The following is a 23,691-nucleotide window of genomic DNA, read 5'->3' as shown; positions in this document are numbered from 1 at the left end:
TTGTTCCACAACACATGGCGAGACTCTGGTTTTGTCTGAAGGAGCGTCTCATAACCTTAGCTTCGCTGGAAAGGAAATATAAGACCAATAGAAGACATTTCCATCATTTACTAGACATGATGTGATCGTCAAATGCCTATTGGTTTTAACATGATTTCCTGTTTCCCTCCTCCCATTCATTCTTTGACTGGTCTCCTTGTGGAAAAGAATGGCCTCCCATCGCCAGAACGGTCATACGTGTTCAACGGTGACTTTGTGGATCGAGGCAAGGATTCAGTAGAGATCCTGATGATTCTTTTTGCCTTCATGCTGGTTTACCCCAAAGAGTTCCATCTTAACAGAGGAAACCATGAGGACCATATGGTGAACTTACGGTACAAGCCAAAACATGCTTGGGTATTTGATGTTTGTTTGTTGTGACTGTAAAGCGTTATTTCTTCAGAGCTTCTTGTTAAATGCTTTTAAAAATCGTTTTTCAATTTTTTAAAAAGTAGAATATACAATATATAACATTAAATTTTTTGGCGGTGGGAAGACAGTCTCACTCTGTCACCCAGGCTGGAGCGCAGGTGCAATCTGAGGACACTATCTCCTGGGCTCAAGTGATTCTTGTGCCTCAACAGATATATACTCTTATCCCAAGTAGCTGGGATTACAGGCATGCACCACCATGCCCAGCTAATTTTTATATTATTATTAGAGACAGGGTTTCACCATGTTGGCCAGGCTGGTCTCAAACTCCTGACCTCAAGTGATCTGTACCCCCTTGGCATCCCAAAGTGTTGAGATTTACACATGAGCCACCGCACAGGCCAGATTTTTTTTTTTTTTTTTGAGACAGAGTTTCATTCTTGTTGCCCAGACTGGAATGCAATGGTCACGAACTCAACTCACTGCAACCTCCGCCTCCCAGGTTCAAGCAATTCTTCTGCCTCTGCCTCCTAAGTAGCTAGGATGACAGGTGCCTGCCATCACGCCTGGCTATTTTTTTTTTTTTTTTTTTTTTGCATTTTTAGTAGAGGTGGGGTTTCACCATGTTGGCCAGGCTGGTCTCAATCTCCTGACCTCAGGTAATCCACCCGCCTCGGCCTCCTGAAGTGCTAGGATTACAGGCATGAGCCACTGCGCCCAGCCCAGATTTCGTGTTTTTTAATTTACACATTATTTTACTACTCCAATGAAACCACTGAATTTGTTCTCACATACTGATACTCTATCATATAAACGATAGAGATTCATGATAGTAAAGCAGGAAATACAGATAAATAAAAGGAAGAAAATTAAAATATCCCATAATTTTCTGCCCAGGGATAATGATGTAATTGTAAACATTTTGGTGATTATTCCTCAGTCTCTTTTCTATGTATTTAAGTACATGTATCCAAAATGTGCATTCTTCTAAAAATGTGATTATGCTCTGATTTTTGTCACTAAATTTACTTTAATACCTATTTGTGCTTCGAAATCTAGATATGGCTTCACCAAGGAAGTGATGAATAAATACAAGGTGCGCTGCCTTTAAAAACAAAAGTTTCTCTTAGTTCAGATATGTTGAGTGAATTATTTGATAACATTTTTTTCATATTTTTTTTTCAGATACATGGCAAGGAAATACTAAGAACCCTGAAAGACGTTTTCTGTTGGCTTCCGCTGGCCACTCTGATAGATGAGAAAGTTCTAATTCTTCATGGTGGGGTGTCAGACATAACTGATCTGGAGCTTTTGGACAAAATAGAGAGGTGCAAGGTAATGATTAATGAAATAATGCAAATTTCACCATAATGCCCACTTTCATTGCCAACATAAATGTCATCTTACATGCTGACTGCGGTCAACTGATTATGGCTGTTAAGAGTGTGGAGGCCGTTAAAAGTATGGAGCCTGGGCACAGTGGCTCACACCTATAATCTCAGCACTTTAGAAGACAGGAAGATTGCTTGAGACCAGGAGTTTGAGACCAGACTGGGCAACATAGCAAAACCCTGTCTCTACAAAAAAATTTAAAACTTAGCTGGGAGTGATGGCATGGCCCTGTAGTCTCAGCTACTTGGGAAGCTACAGCAAGCTCTCATTGCCACTGCACTCCATCTTGCAGGGACACAGCCAGACCCTGTTACAAAAAAAAAAAAAAAAAAAAAAAAAAAATTGAGAATCTACAGCTGGGCTGTCAAGTGTGCTGTAGCCAGTTAGTCATGTCTAGCTCGCATGTGATGTGCTGCTGGGAGTAGCAGCCAGAACTGTGTTATCTGCCACTGGATCTAGATAATTCTAAACACTACCTCTTGATCATTGTCACCTAAAGAGCCTACGCTTCCCAAATAATTAATATTATCTTCAATTAAAGTCAAGAAATGTGTATTTAATGCCTACTACTACATTCAGAGAGCATGCTATTTGGCAGGAAAAAAAAAAAGATGAAGATCAATTTCAGTCAAACTCAACAAATATGTTTTGAGTGCTTACTACATGCAAAGAAAGTGCTAGAGGAGATTAAAAAAAGATGAAACAGAGATGGTGCCTGCCCTAAAGGAGCACACAATAACCAGAATGTGTTGGGGTTGGGGGCAGAAGAGTGTGAGACAGGATGTTTTATTTACCAATAACGATAGATTTCTATTTTCTGTTTCATTTTGAAAATGGAAACCTAGAAAGCAAAGGTTCTATTTTCTTACACTTGACTCTTACACTTGACTTATCCCACACAGGAAACACTGCTACTGCATCCATGACAACATTTTCCTGAGAAGTTCCAAAGACAGGGAACACATCACCACACAAGCCAGTCTACTTCAACTTTGGGCAATTCTAATGGATATGGATATGAAAGTTGATGTATATGACACATACATGAAAGAAAGAATATGGCTTTAGAATCAGACAGACCTGGATTTGCATCACGGAATAGGCAATTGTTGGCTGAAATGGCAGTTTGGTTCTATGAAATTTCCCAGATACCCAGGTTTCTTGCTACTCTTCTACCCCTAGTGTATGGCTTCTAGACTTAGCTACTATTTAGCAAGTGAGGATATGACTTCTTGCGGTTTGGTGACTAGAAAACACACTATGTGTCCCTGTACACCCAAACCCAGCATTTTCACTTACATATCTGTTTTGTCTTTTTTGTTTGTTTTTGGCACAGGGTCTTACTCTGTCACCCAGGCTAGAGTACAGTGCCGTGATCACGGCTCACTGCAGCCTTGACCTCCTGGGCTCAGGTAATCCTCCTGCCTCAGCCTCCCAAGTAGCTGGGACTACAGTCACATACCATCATGCTAGGCTAATTTTTAAAAAATTATTTGTAGAGGGTGGAGCGTGGTGGCTCATGCCTGTAATCCCAGCACTTTGGGAGGCCGAGGTGGGTGGATCATGAGGTCAGGAGTTCAAGACCAGCCTGGCCAACATGGTGAAACCCTGTCTCTACCAAAAATACAAAAATTAGCTGGGTGTGGTGGCGAGTACCTGTAATCCAAGCTACTTGGGAGGCAGAGGTAGGAGAATCACTTGAACCCGGGAGGCAGAGGTTTTAGTGAACCGAGGTAGCATCACTGCACTCCAGCCTGAGTGACAGAGCAAGACTCTGTTTCAAAAAAAAATTATTTGTAGAGATGGGGTGTCACTATGTTGCCCAGGCTGGTCTCAAATACTTGGGCTCAAGTGATCCTCCCACTTTGGTCTCCCAGGTGGGATTACAGGTGTGAGTGACCACATCTAGCCATCAGTTGTATCTTGATGTTTCTCACAAACTTTCAACTCAAACGTTCTGTCCAGCTGCATCTTTGTCTGGATACAGCTGGACAATACATATTAACACTCAATATATATTAACACTATTAGTCTCCTTAAGTTAGGGATGCTGCTTGGAGCAGATAAGAACATCCTTAAAATAAAATTACCTGAGAGTCAGAAGAGGTGGGACCGGTGGGCTGACCCTCATCGTGTGCCAGCGAGGCGTGAGGAGGAGGTTATCAGTCGGTTCATATTTTGTGTCTTTGCACTCTCCATGCCCAAGACAGGAACTGCCTGGAAAGTGATTAACGCTTGTCCAATGTCAGAGAATACGCTCTGTTCTCTTCTCGTCACTCTGAACTGTCCTTCAAACATCAGTCAGCTCTGCTTCCCCTCTCTGGGTGTCCTTCTTTGTTCTTGCCCTAAGCCAGTCCATGCTGGGACATGGCTTTCTTGTATCACAGTCCTCAGATCTATTTGCAGAAAGTTCTCATTCTTTGATTATGTGCTCACACAGAGTTCCTATGGTGAATGAGCCCGTTGTGGTGGCTATCCCATGGAAGTCTCCCCTCTCAGCATTCACAGTAGCACTCAGGCACACGAGGAATGGCTGCTCTTTCTTTTTGCTTGCTGCTACAATCTGCTCTCCTGACCCCTCTCTTACCATGATCAGAATTCGTGCCACTTACGTCCTCTACATTCTCAACCCAGTCCCAGTGCCATGATGACTGCAAGTGAGAGGGACTCTATTTAATCCCCTATGGCAAGAAGCGTCTTTCTGATTAGGTCCAGTCTGAAAGAGAAGCTCGCTCCCCTCCCCTGTCCTTCCCCAACGGGTAAGATAATGGCTACAAGAGCATTTCCTCTAAAGTACCATTAGGTGCTGTCTCCTCTGCAGCAAGAGTTAAGTTTTTCTTCTTCCTATGTCTCACGCACATACTTTGAGTCTTTTTTTTTTTTTTCTTTTTTTTTTTGATAGGGAGTTTCACTCTTGTTGCCAGTCAATGGTGTGATCTCGGCTCACCACAACCTCCGCTTCCGGAGTTCAAGCAATTCTCCTTCCTCAGCCTTCTGAGTAGCTGGGATTACAGGCATGCACCACCACACTCAAACTCCCAACCTCAGGTGATCCGCCTGCCTCGGCCTCCCAAAGTACTGGGATTACAGGCGTGAGCCATCATGCCCGACCCACTTGGAGTCTTTTTCTTTGTTTTAGCATCTTTGGAATGGCAGCAAAGTCAATAAAGACTGGCCTTTCTGAGAGAGAGTTACCCTTTCCTGTCCTTGTCTAAAAAGTCACTGGTCTCCTAGAGAGAAGCGATGACCTAGGTTAGTGTTTCTCGAGTAGTATGTGAAGGACCAGGTTTTATAAACTTCCGATTTGTCACAGATCAATGCTTTTGTAAAATAAAATAAATATGAATTATCAGGAAAATGTTGAAAAAATATGTACAACAACCCCCCATGACATGTGTTTACCTATGTAACCTTCACATGTACCCCCAAATCTAAAATAAAAATTTGAAAAAAGACATACAGACAAAAAATACAAGCCTACTGACCGTGGCAATATCATATTGTGATAAATGTTTCTCGGACTTACTCTCAAGGGCTACCCTTACCTCGTTCCGTGCTTGCCTTGTCCCAGGCCAGGAACAGTGAACAGATCAGCCCTTGTCCGTGGACACCACTGTTTAGGACTGACCTGCGTGTCAAAATGGTGCTCACAAAGGACCTACAGTTCCTTCCTTTTTTCCTTCTCTTTCCTTCCTTTCTCCTTTCCTTCTCCTCCTCGTCTTTCCCTTCCTCCTTCCTTCCTTCTTTCCTCCGTCCCTCCCTCTCTTTCTTTCTCTTTTTCTTCCCTCCCTCCCTCTTCTTTCTTTCTCTTTTTCTTTCTTTCTTTCTTCTTCCCTCTCCCTTTCTCTTTCCTTTCTTTCTTTCCCTCCCTCCCTCCCTCCCTTCCCTCCTTCCTTCCTTCCTTCCTTCCCTCCTTCCTTCTTCTCAGGATCTCCCTCTGTCACCCAGGCTAGAGTGCAGTGGTTCGATCTCCGTTTTCTGCAGCTTTGACCTTCTGGGCTCAAGTGATCCTCCAGCCTCAGCCTCCCTAGTAGCTGGGACTACAGGCATGTACCGCCATGACCAGCTCCTTTTTCGATATTTTTTGTAGAGACAGGGTCTTGCCATGTTGCTCAGGTTAGTCTTGAACTCCTGCGCTTCAGTGATTCACTGGACTGTCTCCCAAAGTTCTAGGATTACAGGAGTAAGTCACCACAACTGTCTGGGCCTACAGTTTCATTCCAGCATCGGTCTCTCTTTCTGGACATGTTTAGATAGTTTCCATCATGAGGTGCAACACGAGACAGAAGAGTGAGAAGCAGATGGAGGAGCAGAGAATAGCCAACCAGAAGAGCTCTGCACAAGGACCCATCCCATGGTTTCTCCCCCAAAGCCGCTCTCTTCCCTCTTCGCCCGTTCGCCTCCGCCCCTACAAGGCTCACAAAAGCAGCAGATCCTCCAGCATCCCCTCTGGCGGTTCCCTAGATGGGCGGGAGCTCTCCCAGCGGGTGCGGAGCTCCGTGGAACTGGAGCTGGAGTGGTGCCGGCAGCAAGCAGGCCTCCTGGTGACCGAGGAGAAAGAGGAGCCCTCGTGCTCGGCCTCAGAAACAGACTCTGACACCGGAGAGCTGCGGAAGCCCACTCAGGAGGAGTGGAGGCAGGTGAGCGTGGCCGGCTGCTGCTTCCCAGCACGTGGCTGGCAACCAGTTAAACCTCCTTCTTCCGAGGAAAGTCGGGGTATGTTTTGAGGCCCCTCTTTCTCTCTCTCTTTGGGGTTTCAACACCCCAGAAGGCCCAGAAGGACACTAGTATTTGCCTAATGACTCATATGTTTTAGTTTAGTTTTTATTTATTTATTTATTTTTTTGAGATGGAGTTTCGCTCTTGTTACCCAGGCTGGAGTGCGATGGTGTGATCTTGGCTCACTGAGACTTCTGTCTCCTGGTTTCAAGCGATTCTCCTGCCTCAGCCTCCCAAGTAGTTGGGATTACAGGTGTGCACCACCACACCCGGCTCATTTTTTTGTATTTTTAGTAAAGACGAGGTTTCACACGTTGGCCAGGCTGGTCTTGAATCCCCGACCTCAAATGATCCACCTACCTCAGCCTCCCAAAGTGCTGGGATTACAGATATGAGCCATCATGCCTGGTCTCTTCTGCAATTTGTTAAAAAAAAATTCTTAAAGTACTTTAAGAAATAAAATGTCGATTGCACTTTCCCAGGATCATATCTAGGGGCTTCTGAATATGCAGGAGACTCTCTTGCCAGTCCCAGGACTTGTGGCTTCTGTTTAGGGCAAAAGTCCAGGAGCCTGGAGCACTAGCACTGACTGAAAACTACTGGCCATGATCAAAGCTTCTACCAGGCAACTTCATTTGTTTTACGTATTGAGCTTTCATATCAGATTTATTTTCAAGAAAGTGGGCATATACTTGTCAACTAATATATACACATGCACACATTCATTTTGTGAGTAATAAAAAATTCTGGAACCTTAGATATCTAGAATATAAATGTATGTCAAATATTGCTTGCATGGACATTTATTCACTTATTCAAATATTCTCCCCATCCCCATCCCCATCCCCATCCCCATCCCCATCCCCATCCCCATCCCCATCCCCATCCCTATCCCCATCCCTCCTCCCCCTCCCTCCTCCTCCCTCTTCCTTTTATTTGAATGACTGTGGATGAATATCTATCTAGTGTTTGGGAAGGAAATCATCTCTTGGTCTTCTCAGGTTGTAGACATCCTGTGGAGTGATCCCATGGCTCAAGAGGGCTGCAAGGCCAACACCATTCGGGGAGGAGGCTGTTATTTTGGGCCTGATGTGACAGAACAGTTGCTACAAAAATACAAGCTGCAATTCCTGATCCGTTCACACGAATGCAAACCTGAAGGCTATGAATTCTGTCACAACCGCAAGGTGGGTGCTCCCTCTGCGGCAGCACAGGCATGTGTGTCACCAAAGTAGTCCAAAGGGCTCAGACCTGGATGAGCAAAGGCTCTCAGTTCCTAGCAACCTACAGACCTTGTATTTGTTACCCACTTGCTCAAAGCAACTAGGTCCTTTACAGTCATTGATCCTTGACCCTTACAGCCTCTTTGAGACCCAAAGTTTGATTGAGGCCACTGTCCACCAATACCTGGAGTAACATGGTCCTATTTTATGAATGGAAATCTGAGGCCAGTGTTTTCCCAGCCACACCTCTGTTCTTCAGGTCACAAGGCTCACTGTCACATGGCCCAAAAAAGCCTACAGGGTAACTGGATTTCTCCACTGCTCCCCAGGCAGGGATTTAGAATCATTTGTCTTCTCAGGAGCACAATTGATATTCTGACTAATCTTTGGACATCTCCAAATCCTACAATATTTGTCTCGCCTAATACCACTAGGCCATACAAGTTTCTTTATTACAGGACTTCTGAGAACCTTTAGTTTCCTCTTTTTTTTTTTTTTTTTTTTTTTGTTGTTGTTGTTGTTGTTGTTGAGACAGAGTCTCTCTGTTGCCCAGACTGGAGTGCAGTGGCGCGAACTTGGCTCACTGCAACCTCTACCTCCTGGGTTCAAGCAATTCTCCTGCATCAGCCTCTGGAGTAGCTGGGACTGCAGACATGCACCACCATGCCCAGCTGATTTTTATATTTTTAGTAGAGACAGAGTTTCACAGTGTTAGCCAGGATGGTCTTGATTTTCTGACCTCGTGATCCGCCCGCCTCGACCTCCCAAAATTCTGGGATTACAGGCGTGGGCCACTGTGTCCAGCCCTAGCTTCCTACTTTCACTGCAAATCTTCAGGAAGAGATACAGTATCTAGCATTTCCCAATGTAGTGACTGTGGAAACTTTTTTCATAGAGCATCTGAGGAGCCACAACAGTCCGTAGGAAACTCTGCTTTAAGGCATCACATCAGCTCTCAGATCTGAGCTTCCTGCTTTTTGTAGTGGCCATCTGGTTTATCAGACCCAGCTTTGCCTCTAAGTTGAAACAAATGCGGCGTTTTCTATGACCCCTGCTATTTTCACTTGAGATAAAAATGTGAAGAAGATACGTTGTGAAACTATCAGAATTCAAATTTCTATGACTTCAGTCATAACTCTTGCCCTATTAGCATCGATGACTTTAAAAAGAAAGGAAGGAAGGAAGGAAGGAAAGATTCCCAGATGAGCACTAGGAGAAACAGCAGCCTCTGCAGTTGAGTTGGGCCACATAGGATTGAGGGTGAAAGTTTCTTCAGTGAATGTGAATGCCTGTCTCTCTTATGTTTTGATGTAGGTATTAACCATCTTTTCTGCCTCCAACTACTATGAAGTTGGCAGCAACAGAGGGGCCTATGTCAAACTGGGGCCAGCCCTGACCCCACATATCGTGCAGTATCAAGCGAACAAGGTGACCCACACACTCACCATGAGGCAAAGGCAAGATTTTTCAATGAGTGATTGAAAGAAAAAAATTAATAGTGTTTGTAGAATCTTTGAATGAAGAATCAAACATTACATTTATCTACATTCTATGTGAGAATTCAGAATTTGGCTATGTCAGCATGAAGTTTTAGTAAGACGACAGACATTATAGTAGGAGTCTCTTTTTTCTCATCCACACACTCCTACTAGCTCTATCTCCCTATCATTAATGGGAGCAACAAGTTTGTTTTCTGCAGAAATTATTCTTAGTGGTGCGCAGTGGCTCATGCCTATAATCCCAGCAGTCTGGGAGGCTAAGGCAGAAGGATGGTTTGAGCTCAGGAATTCCAGACCAGGCTGGGCAACGTGACCAAACCCCATACCTACAAAAAATACAAAAATCAGTCTGATGCAGTGGCATGCTCTTGTAGTCCCAGCAACTTGGGAGGCTGAAGTGGGAGAATGACTTGAGTTTGGGAGGTGGAGTCTGCAGTGAGCCAAGATTGTGCCACTGCACTCCGGCCTGAATGACAGAGCAAGACTGTCTCAAAAAAAAAAAAAAAAAAAAAGAAGAAGAAGAAGAAGAAAAAGAAGAAATTATTCTCCATGGCTGCATCTTGGATAAAGTCTACTTACTAAGCCACTAAGTCTTTCTAAAGTTACTCTCCTATTTTCTCTCATCTTTAAAGGGTTTGTGTTACCCCTACAAGCCACAGCCAGAGGTTCTTTCACTGTCTGGAGATTTGGCAGGTGAAATTAGTACACATATTTGTTAATGAGGCCCCTTTCTTTCTTGAAGGAAGCATATATTATTTAAATGGTAGCTTTTGAGATGATTCTGAGTTCTTTGTTGAGAGGTAGTACCGCCACAAAATGTTATTAAGAATTTATATATGTAGTCTCACAATGAATTCATGTAACAGATATTGTTATTAATTTCAGTTTTGTAGGAGAGATTATTAAGGAACCAAAGTTAAATCAGCTGACCTGCGGTCACATAGCTAGTCTTTGAGTGAAGGTAGTCCTTGACCGAGGCAATTCTATTTCAGAACCCACACTTTTAATGTCTATGTAATATTGCCTCCCACAGCCAATATGGCCTCAGGGTATATAAGATGCGAACAGATAAGAGTTTTAGTGCTATTGAGCGTGGTTCTTTAAGTGTTCAGCCTAACAGAGTTAGAAATTAAGATAGGCAAAGTTAGCATAAATCAGGTGGATAGACAACATGTTAGTATTTAGCATTTACCCTTGTGTGAGTGCTATAAAAGTGCATTATCTTAAATCATTCTCAAGTTATTAAATATAAGCCAGCCTCACTTAAAAAGAATTACGTAAAAATATAAACTCACCAAGTGAATGTCAGACCTGTTGTATGGCAAAATCTTCTATGGAGCTTTATAAAAAGTCAGCCATTGGCTGGGTGCGGTGGCTCATGCCTGTAATCCCAGCACTTTGAGAGGCCGAGTCAGGTGGATCACAAGGTCAAGCATTCAAGACCAGCCTGAAAAAGATGGTGAAACCCCATCTCTACTAAAAATACAGAAATTAGCCAGACATGGTGGCAGGCACCTATAACTCCAGCTACTCAGGAGGCAGAGCTTGCAGTGAGCCAAGATCATACCACTGCACTCCAGCCAGGGCAACAGAGCAAGACTCTGTCTCAAACCTAAAGTCAGCCATTTGAGCCTCACTCAGACCTACCAAATCAGAATCTCCAGGGGTGAGCCCTGGTACCTGGAGACTAGAACTATCATTCCATAGGATTTAGGGGTTGTCACTGCAAAAAGAGTCACTGTAGGGAATCCTAGAAATAGCGTGTTTCAATAAGATAGTCAAAAAGCATTCAGCTCTTTGAAACCTTCATTGATTGCATTAAATAAGTATAACATCACCTGATTTACCCAGAAATCACTTATCCAATGACTTTAACTGTGTGGAACACAATGGAGAACTTAGAAAAAAGGAGGGAAATGTCTCTAAGCAGCCATAATTGATGTCTTGATGTCCATAAGCCCAAGATAACATGCCTTTTTTTTTCTTTGTGTGTGTGTGTGTGTGTGTGTGTGTGTGTGAGAGAGAGAGAGAGAGAGAGAGAGAGAGAGAGAGAATGACAGGGTCTTGCTCTGTCACCCAGGCTGGAGTACAGCACTGCAGCCTCAACCTGCTGGGCTTAAGAGATCCTCCCATCTGAGCTACCTGACAGCTGGGACTACAGGCATGCGCCACCATGCCCAGCTAATTTTTAAAATTTTTTGTAGACACGAAGTCTTACTGTTCTTCCCAGGCTGGTCTCAAACGCCTGAGCTCAAGCGATCCTCCTGCCTCTGCTTCCCAAAGTGCTAGGATTACAGGTGTGAGCCACCATGCCTGTCTTGATAACATGCTCTTCTTAAAGAAATCTCATTCAGAATCCATTTACTTTTTGTTTCAATCCACTTCTCACAATAATTGCAGAGCCAGCTCGGAGCCAGCATAGCCAGATGGATATCTGGCCTCACTCCTTGGTAGCTAGGTGACCCTGACCGAATTACTATCTTTGTCTGTAATGGGCATAATGGATTTAATGTTACAGTACTTTCTTTGATGAGTGTTGAGGGATTACTGAGATAATCCATGTAGAGCTCTGCATTTAGTAAGTGCTTACTTTGTATTGCTTGACGTAGAGACAGGAAAGCCTTGTACATCCAGATAACTTTCAAGGGCATTGCCCTACACTCCATCCCTGCATAACTCTCAATGACTACAGATTACCAGAAGCAGTTTAAATGCTTTGTCTAACTAGTGGTTCTTAAACATTTTAGGAGTCACATACTTCTGTTAGCCTCTGATAAAACGAACTCTCTACAAAAAAAAAAAAAAAAAGAAAAAGAAAAAGAAAAAAAAATCACCTATACTCACATACTTGTGAAATTTGCGGGGAGTTTTAGGTGGTTCACACTTTGTTTTCCTTTTGTAGAGACAGGAAAGGGCCTTGCTTTGTCACCCAGGCCAGAGTGCAGTGGCTCGATCGTAGCTTACTGTAAGCTCGAACTCCTGGGCTCAAGTGATCCTCCTGCCATGGTCTCCCAAGTAACTAAGATTACAGGCATGTACCGCCAAGCCTGGCTAATTTAAAAAAATTTTTGGCCGGGCGCGGTGGCTCAAGCCTGTAATCCCAGCACTTTGGGAGGCCGAGGCGGGTGGATCACGAGGTTGAGAGATCGAGACCATCCTGGTCAACAAGGTGAAACCCCGTCTCTACTAAAAATACAAAAAGTTAGCTGGGCATGGTGGTGCGTGCCTGTAATCCCAGCTACTTAGGAGGCTGAGGCAGGAGAATTGCCTGAGCCCAGGAGGCGGAGGTTGCGGTGAGCCGAGATCGCGCCATTGCACTCCAGCCTGGGTAACAAGAGCGAAACTCCGTCTCAAAAAAAAAAAAAAAAAAAATCTTTTTGGTAAAGAAACCCAGCCTAGCTGTATCGCCCTGGGTAGTCTTGAGCTCCTGGCCTCAAGCGATCCTCCTGCCTCAGCCTCCCAAAGTGCTGGGATTATAGCATGAGCCACCGTGCCTAGTGGTTCACACTTTTTTTTTTTTTTTTTTTAATGAGATAGGGTCTCACTCTGGTTGTCCAAGCTGGAGTGCAGTGGCACAATCTTGGCTCACTGCAGCCTCAACCTCCCAGGCTCAGGTGATTCTCCCACCTCAGCCTCCTAAGTAGCTGGGACTATGGGCCTGCACCACCATGCCAGGCTAGGTTCACACTCTTTTAAAGGTCTATGTAGCCCACTTAAAGACTGTCATGTTAAATCCGTTCCACTGTAATAAGCTTTTCATCAAACATGATTTTTTTTTTAACTTTTAACATGGAAAAAGATAGGTTATCTGGTCATTATTTGTAGAATGGCTGGTTCCTCAATAAGATGTTACGAGTGACATATGTTAGGCCGGGCGCGGTGGCTCAAGCCTGTAATTCCAGCACTTTGGGAGGCTGAGGTGGGTGGATCACGAGGTCAAGAGATCGAGACCATCCTGGTCAACATGGTGAAACCCCGTTTCTACTAAAGGTGCAAAAAATTAGCTGGGCATGGTGGCACATGCCTGTAATCCCAGCTACTCCGGAGGCTGAGGCAGGAGAATTGTCTGAACCCGGGAGGCGGAGGTTTCGGTGAGCCAAGATCGCGCCATTGCACTCCAGCCTGGGTAACAAGAGCGAAACTACGTCTCAAAAAAAAAAAAAAAAAAAAAAAAAAAAAGTAACATTTACTTACCTTTTATCTCTTTTTATGATCTTTTTTTTTTTCTTTTCTTTTTTGAGACAGGGTCTTACTATGTCACTCAGGCTGGTGTGCAGTGGTGCGATCTCAGCTCACTGCAGCCTCGACCTCCTGGGCTCAAGTGATCCTCTGACCTCAGCCCCACAAGTAGCTGGGACTACAGGCAGGCACCACCATGCCTGGTTAATTGTGTGTGTGTGTGTGTGAGTAGAGAGAATGTTTTGCCATGTTGCCAAGGCTGGTCTCAAACTCCTGGGCTCAAGGAATCCACCTGCCTCAGCCTCCCAAAGTGCTGGGATTACAGGCGTGAGCCACCACGCCAAGCCTCTTTTTCTATTCTTGTTCATTCAATTACAAATATTTATTGAGCACTTACTTTGGACCCAGTACTGTGCCCAGCATTACTCTATTGACTCAATAAAGATGAGAAAACTAAATTCGTGTTATTTTATTATTTATAAATTTTGCCTTCTGTTTCACATGATAATAAATTACAAAGAACGCACAGTGATTGTGATAACAGATACTATTTGGTGAGTGCTTTCTACGTGCCAGCCTTTCTTCTAAGTGCTGTACGTGAAATTACTCATTGTAATCTTTGCAATCATCCCGTGAGGCAGAGATAGGTTTAATCACTGTTTTGCAGGTGGGGAAATTGAAGCACAGGGTGGCTAGGTAACTTTACCACAGAGGTGATCTTTCTCCAGAACTCTTCTCTAACCAGTGTCCCATACCTGGAAGGACAGTGGTGTTCCCCATATTCATCTTATTTGTGTACAGGGAGGAGGAAAGCAGCTCACCCTCAAAAACTGAGCTCTTGGGAGACTGATAAGTTAAGAAAGAGAGAGGAAAAAATGTAGTGAAATATCTAAGTATTTCTTCTATACCAATTCGTTAAAATGTTGCTTTTCATCTCCTGTCCCAGGATTAGCAGAGTGGAGGAGTCGGCTCTGAGAGCTCTGAGGGAGAAGCTATTTACTCATTCTTCAGATCTTCTCATTGAATTTAAGAAGCATGATGTAGATAAAGTCGGTAAGAATGATCAAGCTAAAGATTCACAGAGGAAGGAAGCTAGCCAGAAAATGTGTCTTACACTAGTTAGCAAATAAACATTTGCTGCTTTAATGAGTGACCCAAAGTCCCCTTTGGCTTATCCTCCATTTTATTCAAGTTAATGTCTCATTTATTCTAACTAAATTTTAATATTCTAAGCTTTTAGCAAAATATTAACTTGGCCAAATAGAGAGGGTGAAATGAAATAGAGTCAGGGGAAGGGTAACGTGGCCGGAACCAAGCAACGAACAAGTGGGAAAAGTTCTAAGAGTATCACTAAGACTAGCAAAAGACCAGTGACCTGACTTGTTGAAGTTGAATGTGTGCTTACGTATTCCATGATCTATTATCCAACCTAAAAATTTTTGTCTGTTCAACAAATTGAATGTCTAATGGATATTGACTAAATATATCCCTATTTAAAAATCAGAGTAACATTTATGAATTCATAGCAATATCTTTTCACATATACATATTGTAGCCTTCCAAGTGTTTCAGTGAATGATATATTCTAAGGAATTTAGGAGATTTAATTTTTTTAAATAACCAATGCTGTAGATATATGTTTTATGATATTATTTACAAACTCTTATGTGGCTTACAGATGTATTGTCAGATTTAGTAAACAAGAATGTAAAATGCCTAATTGAGTTTGAATTAAGACAAACAGACAACAAATATTTTTTACGTACTATTTGGCACTTATATATGCTTTACTTCTGTCTTGAATTCAAATTTAACTGGACATCTTGTATTTTACCTGGCAAGCCTAGCTTCCAGCCAACTCTGCCACTACTAACAAAAATAGGACAGTGCCGATTATTTCTATTACCTGCAGATAGTAAGAAGGATGTCAGGATTAAAATATCCACACCACTGGGCAGGAAACTAGACTTCTAGGTGACAAGTCAACAAGTTAGCTCTCTCCTGTAGGTTTAATCACCCTGAGTGACTGGGCCGCAGTGGTGGAGTCTGTGTTGCATCTGGGACTGCCGTGGCGGATGCTGAGGCCACAGCTGGTGAACAGCTCAGCAGACAACATGCTGGAGTACAAGTCTTGGCTGAAGAACCTGGCCAAGGAACAACTGAGCCATGAGGTAATGGTGTGGCAATGACGGATGAGAGCACGTGTGGACTACGATACTCCTTAGACAAAAACAACCAACTAGTAATAACCCAAAAAGCTGGATGGTGAAAAACGGGAGGAACTATTTGTTGAATTTCTGTGTGTCAGGCTTTATGTTAAGTGGTTTTCATACATTGCCTCAGTTAATCCTCAAAACGACTCCAAGAGGTACATATTTAGCAACTTGCCTGAGTCATAGAACTTCTAAGTTGGGACCCAAACCAGGGTCTGTCTTACCTCAACGCCCATTTTCTTTCCTCAACACCATGCTGCTTATCCTACTTAAAAAGCATTTATTCAATAACGACGTATTGAATATGTCATGTATGTGCAACCTCGGGCTAGGTACTTTCTTTAACAGTGTTATTGCTATATAATTCACATACCATGCAATTCATCCATTTAAAGTGTACAATTCGGCCGGGTGTGGTGACTCATGCCTGTAATCCCAGCACTTTGGGAGGCTGAGGCGGGTGAATCACTGGAGGCCAGGAGTTTGAGACAAGCCCGGCCAACAGGGTGAAACCCCATCTCTTCTAAAAATACAAAAATTAGCCAGTGTGCTGGTGTATGCCTGTAGACTCAGTTACTTGGGAGGCTGAGGTGGGAGAATTGCTTGAACCTAGAGGTTGCAGTGAGCCAAGATCATGCCATTGCATTCCAGCCTGAGCAACACAGCAAAACTCTGTTTAAAAAAAAAAAACAAAACTGAAATGCTCCAAAGACCAAAACTTTTTGAGGGCCAACGCAATGCCACAAGTGAAAAACTTCACATCTGATACCTTTGCTTTCTGATGGTTCAGTGTATGCAAACTTTGTTTAATGCACAGGATTACTAAAAAATATTTTGTAAAATAAACTTCAGGCTAGGTGTATATGAAACAAAAACTAATTTTGTGTTTAAACTTGGGTCCCAGCTGGACACAGTGCCTCATGCCTGTAATCCCAGCACTTTGGGAGGCTGAGGCAGGTGGATCACAAAGTCAGGAGTTCAAGACCAGCATGGCCAAGATAGTGAAACCCTGTCTCTACTAAAAACACAAAAAAATCATTAGCTGGACATGGTGGTGGGCTCCTGTAATCCCAGCTACTCAGGTGGCTGAGGCAAAGAACTGCTTGAACCTAGGGAGGCAGAGGTTGCAGTGAGCCAAGGTCGTGCCATTGCACTCCAGCATGGGCAATAGAGTGAGACTCTGTCTCAAAACAAACAAACAAACAAACAAAAAAACAAAACTTGGATCTCACACCCAAGATATCTCATTATGTACAGGTAAATATTACAATGTTCGAAAAAATCCAAAATTCAAAACGCTTTTGGTCCCAGGCGTTTCAGGCAAGGGATACATAACCTGTATGCGCAACCATCACCACAGTCAATTTTAGAAGATTTTCATCATGGGGGAGGTGCCTCTTAAACCACTAGATTATTTGGTGGGCTGAATGGGATAGAGGGAATGGAGGGACGGCAAAATATTTTCAGGTTTTTTCAAGAATGTGTGATCATCAGGGTTGACTGTGTGTTAATTATATATTGGAACAAGCCTAAACATATGACGAAGGAGGAAAATGAATTTTTTCTTGCAGAACATACAATCAAGTTTACTGGAAACACTGTATCGAAACCGATCCAACCTGGAGACCATTTTTAGGATCATAGACAGTGATCATTCAGGTAAGAGCATTCATTATTCTATCACTTTTGATGCACTGCAAATATTTTACCTCAAACCCTTTAGTCTGCTTCCTGATTCATCCCCATTCATCTCCACTCAGGCATTTGGATAGCAAGGTAAGAAGATTAGTGCTTATAAATGGCAGAAACCAGTAAAGTACTTGAGTAGCATAAGCAGCCCATAGAGAAAGAGGTGGGGCAGAGAAGAATGAAGACAAACTGATTCTTATAAGGAAGAATAGCTATTAGAAGATGTGATATCCTCTGGGCACAGTGGCTCCGCCTGTAATCTCAGCACTTTGGGAAGCCGAGGCAGGTGAATCACCTTAGGTCAGGAGTTCGAGACCAGTCTGGCCAACATGGCAAAACCCAGTCTCTACTAAAAATACAAAAATTAGCCGGGCATGGTGGCACATGCCTGTAATCCCAGGTAGTTGGGAGGCTGAGGCAGAAGAATTGCTTGTACCCAGAAGTGGACGTTGTAGTGAGCTGAGATCATGCTACTGCACTCCAGCCTCAGTGACAGAGTAAGACTGTCTCAAAAAAGGAAAAAAAAAAAAAAAAAGATGTGATATCCTTTACAGTTCCATCAAGGATAGCCACAGAGTAATGAAAAGTGCCTAGAACAGAAAGCCGTTTGCAATCTCACTCCCAAAATATTTTTTAACATTAAATATTGAAATAATTGGCTGGGCGCCACGGCTCATACCTGTAATCCCAGCACTTTGGGAGGCCGAGGCAGGTGGATCACAAGGTCAAGAGATCGAGACCATCCTGGCCAACATGGTGAAACCCCATCTCTACTAAAAATACAAAAATTAGCCGGGCATGGTGGCACTTGCCTGTGGTCCAAGCTACTTGGAAGGCTGAGGCAGAAGAATCGCTTGAACCCAGGAGGCGGAGGTTGCAGTGAGCCAAGATTGCGCCACTGCAAAAAAAAAAGAAAAAAAAATTGAAATAATTATAGATTCACAGGAAGTTATTTTAAAAATGTACAGTGAAGTCCTGTATATTCTCATTCTGTTCCCCCAATGGTCCAAAGGCTTTTTCTCAACATTATTACTAGGTTGTTTGTTTGTTTGTTTTTGAGGCATACTTCACAAACCATATAATTAACCTGTTTAAAATATGCAATTCAGTGGTTCTTAGTATAGTCGCAAGAGTGTATAACCATCACCATTATCTAATTTTAGAACACTTTAATCACCCCAGAAAGAAATCTCATACCTATTAGCAATTACTCCTCATTCCCTATCCCTCCTCCGCCAGTCCCTGGCAACCTCTAATCTTTCTGTTTCTATGGATTTGCCTATTCTGGACATTTGATATAAATGCAATCATGCAAAATATGGCCTTTGATGTCTGGATTCTTTCACCTAGTATGTGTTCAAGATTCATCCATGTTGCAGCAGTATCAGTTTTTCATTCCCTTTTTATGACTGAATAATATTCTATTGCATGGACAAAACTTTTATTTCCTAATGACAACAGTCATTAGTTGATAGACATTTGGTTTGTTTCTACTTTTGGCTATTATGAACAATGCTGCTATGAACATTCCTGTGTGACTTTTGTGTCAATATATGTTTTCAGTTTTCTTAGGTATATACCTAGGAGTGTAACTGCTGGGTGATTCTATGTTTAACTTTTTGAGCAATTACCAAATTGTTTCTCACAGTGGCTGTACCTGTTTATATTGCCACCAACAATGTATGAGGGTTCCAATTTCTCTACAGCCTCACCAACACTTGTGATTTTCCATTTTTGTTTTTTGTGGGTTTTTTTTCTTAGTTTTTATTATACCCATTCTACTGGGTGTAAAGCATCACATTATAGTTTTGACTTGCATTTCCTTAGTAACTAACGATGTTCAACATCTTCATGTGCTCATTGACCATTTGTATATCTCTTTTGGAGAAATGTCTATTCAAATCCTTTGTCCAGTTTTAAATTGGGCTATTTGTCTTTTTATTTGAGTTGTAAGAATTATTCATATATTCTGGATACTAGGACATTATCAAACACATGCTTTGCAATTTTTTTTTTCTTCTGATTTTGTGGATTGTCTTTTCGCTTTCTTGGTAATGTCCTTAGATGCCCCAAATTTTTGTTTTCTTTTTTCTTTGAAATTGAGTCTCACTCTGTTGTCTAGACTGGAGTGCAGTGTTGCAATCTCGGCTCACTGTAACTTCTGTCTCCTGGGTTCAAGCGATTCTTCTGCCCCAGGCTCCTGAGTAGCTGGGACTACAGGCATCCACCACCACACCCTGCTAATTTTTGTATTTTTAGTAGAGACAGGGTTTCACCATATTGGCCAGGCTGGTCTCAAACTCCTGACCTCATGATTCACCCGCCTCAGCTGCCCAAAGTGCTGGGATTACAGGTATGAGCCACTGCGCCCAGCCTGGTGCCCAGAAGTTTTTAATTTTGAAAAAGCCCAATTTATTTGTTGTTTTTATTTACACTTTTGATGTTATAGCTTTTTTTAAGCTATAAAACTGTTGCATAATCTAAGGTCACAGAGATTTACATTTATGTTTGCTTCGAAGCGTTTTATAGTTTTAGCTCTTACATTTAGGTCTTTGACCCATATCAAGTTAGTTTTTTTATATAGTATTAGGTAGGTGTCTAACTTTACTCTTTTTACATGTGAATACCTGCTTGTCTCCCATCATTGTTGAAAAAACTATTCTTTCCCCATTAAATGACCTTGGGACCCCTGTAAAACATCAATTGGCTATAGATGTATGGGTCCAAAGGATTTTAATGGCCAGAATAAATTAGCATATGTTTGAGATGATTAAATGCAGGGCTTTTCAGCAGTGTTACTATTGACATTTTGGACTAGATAATTCTTTGTTTTGGAGTCCATCGTGTGCATTGCAAGATGTTAACAGCACATCTGGCCTTTATTTATCAGATGCCAGTAGCACCTCACCCCCTTCTTAGTCATTACAGACAATACTGGCTCCAGACATTGCCAAATGTCTCCAGGAGGGAAGCGAGCAAAATTGCTCCCAGCTAAAAATCATTGGTGAGCCAGAGGTTTTGTGTGATCCTCTTGGGAGTTTAAACTAGATACTAGGCTTTGGGTGTCTCTCTGTTTAGCAGTAGGGAGCACGTGTCCTTTTAAGAATGTCAGAGGAAATGAACATTAAAAACTGGACTAACGCACTGAAGTGATTTCCTGTCTCTGATAAGGGTTCATCTCACTGGACGAGTTCAGGCAGACCTGGAAGCTGTTCAGCTCTCATATGAATATCGATGTTACAGATGATTGCATCTGTGACCTTGCTCGGAGCATTGATTTCAACAAAGATGGCCACATAGATATCAATGAGTTCCTGGAGGCCTTCCGCCTTGTGGAGAAATCCTGCCCAGAGGGCGATACCTCAGAATGCCCACAAGCTACAAATGCTGAAGACAGTGGCTGCAGCAGTCCAGGTGCATGCTAAGAACAGCTTGGTCTTCATCACCCACAGTGCCTCGTAGGCAATGCCCAGCTTCTCACTGGAGTATCTCCCTTATTCTCCATGTGGAAGTTTAAGCTGAAAATTTGCCTACTTACATGCATCAGAATCACCTGTGTGTTTCAGTGTGGAGGGGTGGGTTGGGGTGTTGTGTATGTAAGTATTTTAAGTATATGGGTGCCCCAACCCCGTCTCACAATCTTCACAAAGCTGAACTTAGGTATAGTGTTTTTAAATTCTAAAGTCCACTCCAGTTAAGAACCACTGATAATTCAACTCCCTCTTTGTTTTTATTTTATACTTTTTATTTATTATCTTGAAAATGTCAGATTGGTAAAGGAAAGTTATTAAAAAAATTGTAATCCCATGACTCAAACTTATGGATTTTTTTCATTAGTTAGTTTTTCTTACTTGTTACTGTAGTGTTCATATAATTTGATGTTCTGCTTTTAAAAAATAAATTCACATCTAATTGTAAACCCTTTCCCATGTGTTTCCCTTGTGACTCTGTATTCTCCATAATTATTAGTTTAATGCTCACATAATTTTCTTTGAAGTGGATGTGCTATAATTTATGCAGCCATTCTCCAATTGTTAAACATGTATATTGTTTCCACTTTTTCATTATCAGAAGTAACACTAGGGAGAGCATTAGGACAAATACCTAATATATGTAGGGCTTAAAAACCTAGATGACAGGTTGATAGGTGCATCAAACCACCATGGCACATGATTATCTATGTAACAAACCTGCATGTTCAGCACATGTATCCCAGAACTTAAAGTAAAATAAAAAAGAAAGAACACTAGTTAATAACATAGGGCATACAGCTTATTCTACACAAATCTTTTGAATTTTCCATTTTAGTGGTATAAAATCCCAAGAATGGGATTACTTTGACAAAGGATGTTGTATTAGTCTAGGTGCTTCAGAGAAACAGAACCAATATGATATTTATGTAAGTACTTACTGTAAAGAATTGGCGTACGTGATTATGGAGGCTGAGAAGTCCTAAGATCTGCAGCTGGCAAACTGGAGAACCAGAAGAGCCAATGGTGTAAGTTCCAGTCGAAGTCCAAAGGCCTGAGACTCAGAAGAGCCAATAGACTGAGTTCCAGTTCATGTTTGAGTAGGCAGGAAGAAACCAATGTCCCTGCTCGAAGGTAGTGAGACAGAAAAAAATAATTCTTTCCTGTTCAGCCCTTTAGTATATTCAGGCTTTCAACAGATTAGATGAGGTCCACTCAGCCTTGGCAAGGATAATCTCCTTTACTCAGCCGACAGATTCAAAGGCTAATCTCATCCAGAAACATCCTTGCAGACATACCCACATGTAATAGTTAACCAAATATCTAAACATCCTGTAGCTCAATCAAGTTGATATGTAAAATTAACCATCACAGGTATGAACATTTTAATGGCACGATAGGTATGCCAGGTTGCTCTTCAGAACTGGGCATACCAATTTTACCATAAACTCATAAGCTTTTAGTGGGATCTTTTCTAACTTCTGCTAAAGGTAAATTACAGTGCCTCCATGATATTTTACTATGCATTTATTTGATTAATATCCAAAGCTGTTTCCACTACTTCATTTTATTTACAAACTAAGGAAATTGAAGTTCAGAGAACTTCAATTCTGGGTATATGTGATCTAAGTTACTAACGCAGCCAGGACTGGAACCCATGATTTCTGCCTCCACCCAGGATTCTTTCCAATTATACCTGTGACTATTTTAGCTGTTTGGATTGTCTATACTCAATATATGGTTCTTTCTTCTTGTGTGACAAATAGACCCTATCCCTACAGTGACCCCCAACTCCAATGATTTTCCACCTTCTGGTGTTTGTGCCTTCATGTGATCTCCTCCCTATGAGTGTAAATGGGACCTGTGAATTGCTTCTAACCAAGAAAAAATGGCAAAGGTTATGGGGTGTTACTCTTGTGATCATATTACATTATATAAAATTCCATGTTAGTAGACTGAAGCAAGAGAGATTGTCCTTTCTGCCTGGACAAGCTAGCAGCTATGTTAAGGAAACTCGCATGATAAGGAATGATGGGTGCCCTATAGGATCTGCAAACAGCCTCTAACAAATGGCTACAAAAAGCCAGGGTCTTCAAAAGTACATTCATAAGGAAATACATTCTCAAATAAGTTGTGTTAGTTTGGAAGCAGGTTCTTCCCAGTTGAGCCTCCAAATGAGAATGCAGTCTGGCCAACACCTTGAATAAAACTTTTGAGACCCTAAGAAGATCCGGTAAAACCATGCTCAGATTCTTTATCCACTGAGTTTATTGCAATTTGTTCTGCAGCAAACAGAACAAAGGCTGCAGTTCAGTGGTGTGATCTCGGCTCACTGCAACCTCTGCCTCCCCATGTTCAGGCAATTTTTCTGCCTCAGCCTCCTAAGTAGCTGGGATTACAGGAACCTGCCACCACACCTGGTTAATCTGTGTATTTTTAGTAGAGATGGGGTTTCACCATGTTGGTCAGGCTGGTCTCCGACTCCTGACCTCGTGATCCACCCACCTTGGCCTCCCAAAGTGCTGGGATTACAGGCGTGAGCCACCGTGCACAGCCCCAAATTTTTACATTTTAAAGGCTGAATAGTATTCTGCCAACTCTTGTTGTCACTCATCTTTTTGATAAGAGCCAGTGTAACATGAGTGAGGTGACAGATCATTGTGGTTTTAACTTACGTTTTTCTGATTATTATAGATGTTTATTAGTATGTTTGAAATACTCCCCAGGTGGTGCTAATGTGTAGCCAGACTCAGTATCATCAATTTAATTGGTTTACCCTGCAATAATAAAGGGTGATTATTTGGTAAGACTACCCTACTGCTATCTGCACTGGTATAACCATCAATATAAGAAGTAAATTCAGAAACTAAACATTTTCTGATTTAGATGACTAAAC

General features: G+C 42.3%; 1 protein-coding gene across 1 annotated transcript in view; it reads left to right on the top strand.

Moving 5' to 3' along the window:
• Positions 1 to 21,321, top strand: part of PPEF2 (protein phosphatase with EF-hand domain 2) — a 36,984-nt gene extending 15,663 nt beyond the window's left edge. The window contains exons 7-16 of the mRNA XM_039468397.2: positions 208 to 374; positions 1,471 to 1,507; positions 1,597 to 1,746; positions 6,057 to 6,443; positions 7,524 to 7,709; positions 9,060 to 9,202; positions 14,370 to 14,476; positions 15,431 to 15,594; positions 17,208 to 17,295; positions 20,497 to 21,321. Coding sequence (XP_039324331.1) covers positions 208 to 374; positions 1,471 to 1,507; positions 1,597 to 1,746; positions 6,057 to 6,443; positions 7,524 to 7,709; positions 9,060 to 9,202; positions 14,370 to 14,476; positions 15,431 to 15,594; positions 17,208 to 17,295; positions 20,497 to 20,750 — 1,683 coding nt within the window. The 3' untranslated portion in view covers positions 20,751 to 21,321. The remainder of the gene's footprint in view (positions 1 to 207; positions 375 to 1,470; positions 1,508 to 1,596; positions 1,747 to 6,056; positions 6,444 to 7,523; positions 7,710 to 9,059; positions 9,203 to 14,369; positions 14,477 to 15,430; positions 15,595 to 17,207; positions 17,296 to 20,496) is intronic.
• The last annotated feature ends 2,370 nt before the right edge of the window (positions 21,322 to 23,691 follow it).

This window comes from Saimiri boliviensis, chromosome 3, assembly GCF_048565385.1.
Source record: "Saimiri boliviensis isolate mSaiBol1 chromosome 3, mSaiBol1.pri, whole genome shotgun sequence".
NCBI lineage: Eukaryota > Metazoa > Chordata > Mammalia > Primates > Cebidae > Saimiri > Saimiri boliviensis.
This window is presented reverse-complemented; position numbering and strand designations above follow the sequence as displayed.